This window comes from Lupinus angustifolius, chromosome LG08 (assembly GCF_001865875.1).
Source record: "Lupinus angustifolius cultivar Tanjil chromosome LG08, LupAngTanjil_v1.0, whole genome shotgun sequence".
NCBI classification, from domain to species: domain Eukaryota; kingdom Viridiplantae; phylum Streptophyta; class Magnoliopsida; order Fabales; family Fabaceae; genus Lupinus; species Lupinus angustifolius.
Genome location: NC_032016.1, coordinates 1,980,454 through 1,986,222, shown reverse-complemented (window position 1 = coordinate 1,986,222; position 5,769 = coordinate 1,980,454). Strand labels below are relative to the sequence as shown.

Below are 5,769 nucleotides of genomic sequence, written 5' to 3'. Positions count from 1 at the left end.
GTATATTTTAATAATTTAATCAATCTCGTGCGAATGTACGAGTAACATGTGTGTTCTTAATCACGTGACAAAAAATATATTTCATATGTATGTACAGATAACTTACTAATTTTTAACAAGATCAAAAACCTTTGATCCTTATCCTTGATCTCAAACCAGATTTAGCTCAAAAAGTTTCTTTTTGCAATACAACATTTTATGTTTGATTTGTCTCAAACAATTTTTATTAAATTAATGTAAAATGTATACTTTTTACCATTTAAAGATATATATGATAAGTAGATTTGACTAATAAACTAACAAATTCACATAATGATATGATTAACAATTATATCAACTATTTCAATCATCAACCAACAATATTGGCTTACCTATGAGAGTATTGTACCCTTCATTTTTGTTTTTTCCATTAAAACTAAAAAAAAATGAAAATGGCTTAATTTTTTTAAGATATTTCATAGAGGATTAAACCAACATAACACTTTTATTTCTACATTTAAAACATTTTAATATAATGTATAAATATTTTATTTGATTGGTATTCAATTTAGTTAGTACAAGAATGACTATAACGTTATAACATTGTATCACTATATCAATATTCTGACCAACTTAATAATTAATATAATATTAGTAACACTAATTTTTATATTTAATCATATAAAATATATATTTTATTTAATAAGGATGACAACAATACTAACAAGTACTCATAAAAATATCTACATTAGATACACATAATAATAACTTATGGGTAAGGACAAATATATCTATATATTTATAAAAAAAAATTATAAATATTTTACTTATTATATTTTTTATTACTTAGAGATTATATAATCTATTTTATTATATTTAAATTTTTTATTATCCTAACATAAGTTATTATTCATTTAATAACTATTTATATATTAACATTTATTCTAGTAGATGAGGTTGATTACATGGACAAATAACATCATAATTTTTTATCATAAATTATTTTTACTACCAAAACATTGATTATATTAATCGTTTTGCCTATATTTTTTTTGTCTTCATCTTCCTCTTGAAATTGGACTAACATTCATTTAACCTACTCTACTTATGAGGCTTTTGCTGATCTCCTTAGTGTGATTCTACAATTTCTGCATTCATTTTTTAATTTTATCTTTTTTAACATTTTCACTAATCCAACGCAATAGCCTCATTTCTATTACATAGAGTCATATAACATCATAGGTTTTATAGTTGCGCATTACAACTTTCCATTAAATTTGAATAATATATTTTATCACATATCACACCTCAAGTATTACATTATTTCATCCAACCTGCTTAAATCATATGGTTCACATCTTTGCCAATTTCCACGTCATCTTGTACGATTGACTCAAGATACCTAAATCTAGTGACTTGTGGTGTGATATGATCCACAATCTTCACTTTTACGATACAATTTATATGTCTCTTGCTAAACTTACATTTTATACTTTGCTTTACTTTGACTTATACAAAATTCATGTATTTCTAAAGTTTTTCTTCACATTTCTATTTTCTCGTTTAATTCCTCAATTGAATCTCCTACTAAGATAATATCATATGTAAAGAGATTATGAGTATACTTTTTATCCATCATACATATCTTTATTGTTAGGTCAATACCACATCTTCTATTTCACTTCTTGTTGGATTTGTTTGAATCTATTCGGCTACTTCTTTCTTTAGCTCTAAGATTCTTTCATTCCATTCACACTAGGACACAATAAATAAGTGTGACGATCACAATATATAATATAAGCCTTCTTAATATGCTATATTTCTATATTTTTAGGATTTTATGTTTCCATGCATTATATTTATACTTTATTATTTATAACTTACATTTTAAAGTTTTTTATATATATGATCCATCATTCATATATATTAATTTTATCTAAAAATCGTTCCGATTAACAAATGAATGATAAATGATGTAATAAAAATATAAATCTTCTTACACTATAGTGAATAAATATTGAACACCATAATTTAATCGAAACCAACTTTTTCTTAGCCACCTTTTAATTTTGTCCACCAAGAAACCACAAAGAAAATCGATACATAAAAAATAAATGGTTTCAACTTTAAAAAAAATGATAGCAACATGAGAAATATAATTGTCTAAGATTATCAAACACAAATTAAGATTTTATTTTGTTGGAAAGAAGAAAGTAAGAAGAGAGAAATGTATGAAAAAAGATGATAATTAAATTGATATTTTGTTGATGTTTGGTTGTAGGAAAAAATTTTAAAAATGTTTCTTCTCTCTCACTTTTTCTCTTCTCTCTCACTTTTTCTCTCCCATTTTCTTATCACATCATAGGAGAATGAACTTGTTGGCTATCACTCTATTTGTAATTCTCTTCTCAAACTCTCTACTAAACCAAATGGGAGGAAAATATTATTTCTTCTCTCTTCTTTTTCTCTCATGTGTTCTATGATAGCAAGTGAAGAATAAGAAATCATTAATAAATATTTGAATAGAGCAATAAATATCAATTTAAATTAATTGTTATTTATATAATCAGTTAGAATTAGATTTTTTTCAATCATTGAGTACCAATAAAAATAACAGTAAATTACACTGACGTACCCGAGTTTTGAGTAAAATTATACGTTACCTCTTTTTTTGTACTTATATAAACTATGTCTCTACCTGTGCATTAGAAATAAGTATGATATTAAATAATATAAGAGTTAGGGTCTATTCATTATTTTTGATTCTTTACAAAAGGTATCATAATATATTGTTTAAATTACTCTTACACTATATTGTGACGAACCAAAAATAATAAAGATGTATTGACTCATATACTATTTTGACTTGTCTCTACTAAGAGTGAGCATGGATCAGATTAAGACTTGCCATTATCGACTTAAATGTTGCTCGGGTCATTTTTTTGAACGCTGACCTGACCCTACACCCGAAGCTAACGTGACCCTAAATATTGTTTGGGTTAACTTTTAAACTCGACCCTAGATCCGATTAAATATAATGCATGATCATTTTAGATAAAGTTTTTCAATATTATTTATTATTATGAATATGTAATTTGACATTTATTATTAATCATGTTATATAATGAAAAAATTAGAGAATCATTGATACTTTTGATAAAAGAAGAGACATTACTCTTTACACATTTGAATAGAGACACATACAAACATGATATGTGAGTGACTATGGAATGGGTCGGGGCCAGTCATGCTATTTGATCGGGTCTAATCTTTTGTCTAACTTAATTGTACTTATCACATTTTTTTATTTAAAAAATTACACTTATTTATCTTATAGGGTAATTAGTATAATATATATATATAAATTAAGGATTTATATAATATAAAAAAAGAAGGGATAATTTATATAATTTCATTAAAAAAAAATAAAGGATGGGAATGTAATTTAACTTAAAATAATCATCCGGAGGTGCATTGCACACACTTGCATCTTACCGCACAGGAATAGTCCTCATCCTCCTTATCCTGCGCACACTATCATTTCACACTGTACTCATAATGGCGGCTGAGCCCGAGACACTCCCACCGCCGCCGGAACCTCCGATCGCCACCGCAACCGCCGTAGAAACGGTGGTTGAACCGACGACAGCATTGCAGCCCTCCGCTGAGAACTCCGGCCCTTCTCGGAAACGGCAGCGCCGTCCTAGCGTCCGATTGGGTGAGATCGGAAACCAACGCGCCGCCGATAAAGCGCATAAATCCTACACGCGCCGACTTAATATGCCGCCTTGGAGCTGGAAAACGCCGAAAGAAGCTTCCAGAGCCGCGAAGGGTCGATCTCTAACGAATATCGCAAACGGTTTCGAAGAGAGTAACGGAATCTCTGAATTCGCGAACCGAAGAGGCAAGGCGAAGCGAGGTTCAACTTCGACGAAGCGGTTGAGAACGAATCAAGCTCCGAAAACAACAATAGATGATGTTGATGACGGAGATGAAGGATTGAGGGATTTCAATAACGATCAGAGTCCGGTGAATTCGGTTCAACAAAATGTTCATGATCATCGCGACGACGATGAAGATGATGATCATGGTAGGGATTTGGAAGACGACGTTGAATCATCAGATTCGAGGGAATGGAAGAGTAACAAGAAGTGTGAATTTGTGAGGTCTTGGTTAATGGAATTAGGGTTGAGTAAGTATGCTCCTATATTTGAGATTCATGAAGTTGATGATGAATTGCTTCCATTGTTGACTTTGGAGGATCTTAAGGATATGGGAATCAATGCAGTTGGTTCTAGAAGGAAAATGTACACTGCAATTCAGAAGCTTCAGAAAGGGTTTCCATGAACATGTTTGTGTGATTTTTCTTGAAAGTTTCTTTTTCTGTTATGGGGTTTGAAACAATAGATAGAAATAGAGTAAACCTTCAATTTAGTCAGGGAAAGATTATGGTGAGAATGATCAATGTATTTTAAGGCGGCATCACCATAATCTTCTTGTGAGGACTGAATTGAGAGTTTAGTCAATAGAAATATGCATGTATAAATAGTTTTTGTTTATCTCTATGTGACTGAACAATAGTGGATTAGAGATTGTATGCATGTTTGTTTTGATCACATGTTTTTATTTCCTGTTTCGGAAGTAGTTATGTTACCTCATTGAAATAGCTGCTTTGTCGTTAGCGCTCGATCTGATGTATCTTTTAAACATGGAAGAATGATGAATTTCATGCAATGTCAGTTAATGCAATACACTGATACAGCATCCAAAACCAGCAATAGTTTAAAAAAAAGGTGGCCTACTGCACCAGGGTCACACCCGTCTAGGGAGGAAAGTTGTACTTAGCTTTACACTTACCTCCAGGTCACAAGGCAAACAATTTAACTGTTGCGCTGAGGTCACCCTCTGATAACCACCGTTAGTTAAGGCTTGAAAATTTGAAGTTATCGCTCTTTCATTCTATAATTATGCAAATCTTGCATTTTCAAGTTTTGTACAAAATGCATCAAATATGAAATTCTCCAGATTTTATAGAATATGATGATTTGAGGAATATATATTGTCATTAACTTGTTCTATAGTATAGATGAGAATGACCCCTCCCTTTTAGTTACTGTATTCTTCCATAGAAACCTCCTAAGTAGATTTATACTTCTTTCTCACCTTCTCTGTCTTTGAAAATGCTATAAGGCTGTTACTTTCCACTGATATTTCTAAAGAAATAGAAACTCTTCCTTCCCCCTGCATTCCTTTTAACTAACTTGATTTGCATGGATCTTGTAAAATGAGATCTTATTTCTGATTTCAATCATTTCCTGATCTTATAGTTATGTTGGTATACTGCAATCGAAGTGATTAGTAATATGGAAGTACACAATGTGGTTGAGGCATCTGGTCTTTCCTTTTATTCTTATATCCGACAAATTAAAATGATCTCGTAGAATTTTGCTTTTAACTCTATCATCATGTTAAGGATCTGCAATCAAAGTGGCATCTGGTCTTTCCTTTTACTCTTTTAGCTTCTTCTTCCATACTGTAATTTTGGTAGTAGTAGTACTACGATAAGGATGCTGTCTTTTTTCTTAAGTAATGAACTTCACAAGAGTCAGATAAAATGTTTGACTTACAGTTTATAGTATACCAATGAAAATTCTTGATATAGTAGATTCTACACATGTTGAGATTCTGCAATCTAAGTGACTAATAAATAGTATTGAAATATATGGTGGCTGAGCATATGATCTTCTCATTGTATTATTATGTCTGTAAAAATGACATGCCAGATGCAAT

At 30.5% G+C, this 5,769-nt stretch overlaps 1 protein-coding gene across 1 annotated transcript; it reads left to right on the top strand.

Moving 5' to 3' along the window:
* LOC109355508 (protein bicaudal C homolog 1-like) lies at positions 3,444-4,645 on the top strand. The gene has a single exon (XM_019598700.1). It carries the CDS (start codon positions 3,538-3,540, stop codon positions 4,324-4,326), a length of 789 nt encoding a protein of 262 aa, XP_019454245.1. The 5' UTR covers positions 3,444-3,537; the 3' UTR covers positions 4,327-4,645.